General features: G+C 66.8%; 1 protein-coding gene across 1 annotated transcript; it reads right to left on the reverse strand.

Moving 5' to 3' along the window:
- Positions 1-327: 327 nt before the first annotated feature.
- On the reverse strand, positions 328-525 carry ETH_00036475 (uncharacterized protein; the record flags this gene model as incomplete). Its single annotated transcript, XM_013379727.1, has 1 exon — positions 328-525. One exon carries the CDS (start codon positions 523-525, stop codon positions 328-330), a length of 198 nt encoding a protein of 65 aa, XP_013235181.1.
- Positions 526-596: the final 71 nt, after the last annotated feature.

Genomic DNA, 596 nt, shown 5'->3' on the forward strand with positions numbered 1-596 from the left:
GCCCCCAAGGGGGCCCCTTAGAGGGCTGGCCCCTGCAGACCCTCAGGGGGCCCCTAGGGGCTCCCGGGAGCCAGCTGGGCTGGGCAGTTCAGACTAGCGGGGGGCCCTCTAGGGGGCCCCCCGCTAGTCTGAACTGCTGGGGGGGGCCCCTCACTCTGCATTCTCTTTAGTCTATTTGCGCAACTAGACTCAATAAAATGTTCAGGAAACAATGTCCAAATAGAGTCAAATATGACGTTGAAAAGGCCCCCAGGGGGGCCCCGAGGGGCCCCCAGGGGCCCCCGGGGGCCCCCCGGGGCCCCTGGGAACCCCTAGGGTACTTTCCCCCTAGGGGCTCGAGTGCGACCGGGGCCGCCCACATTGCTTGCCTGCGCCCCGCCTGGATGGGGGGCTGTGGGGCCCCTCTGCTGCTGCTGCAGCAGCAGCAGCAGCAGCAGGAGCTGTTGCTGGTGATGACGGGGCCCCCGTCTTGCTGAGGGGCCTCACAGGGCTGCCTGAAGATAAGGTCTTCCTGAGGCCCTCCATATTGTCTCCTGCATGCAGCTGCGGCAGCTGCTGCTGCTGCTGCTGCTGCAGCGGCTGCTGGTAGGGGCCCC

Source organism: Eimeria tenella, genomic scaffold, assembly GCF_000499545.2.
Source record: "Eimeria tenella Houghton genomic scaffold, Eth_scaff3860, whole genome shotgun sequence".
Lineage (NCBI taxonomy): Eukaryota > Apicomplexa > Conoidasida > Eucoccidiorida > Eimeriidae > Eimeria > Eimeria tenella.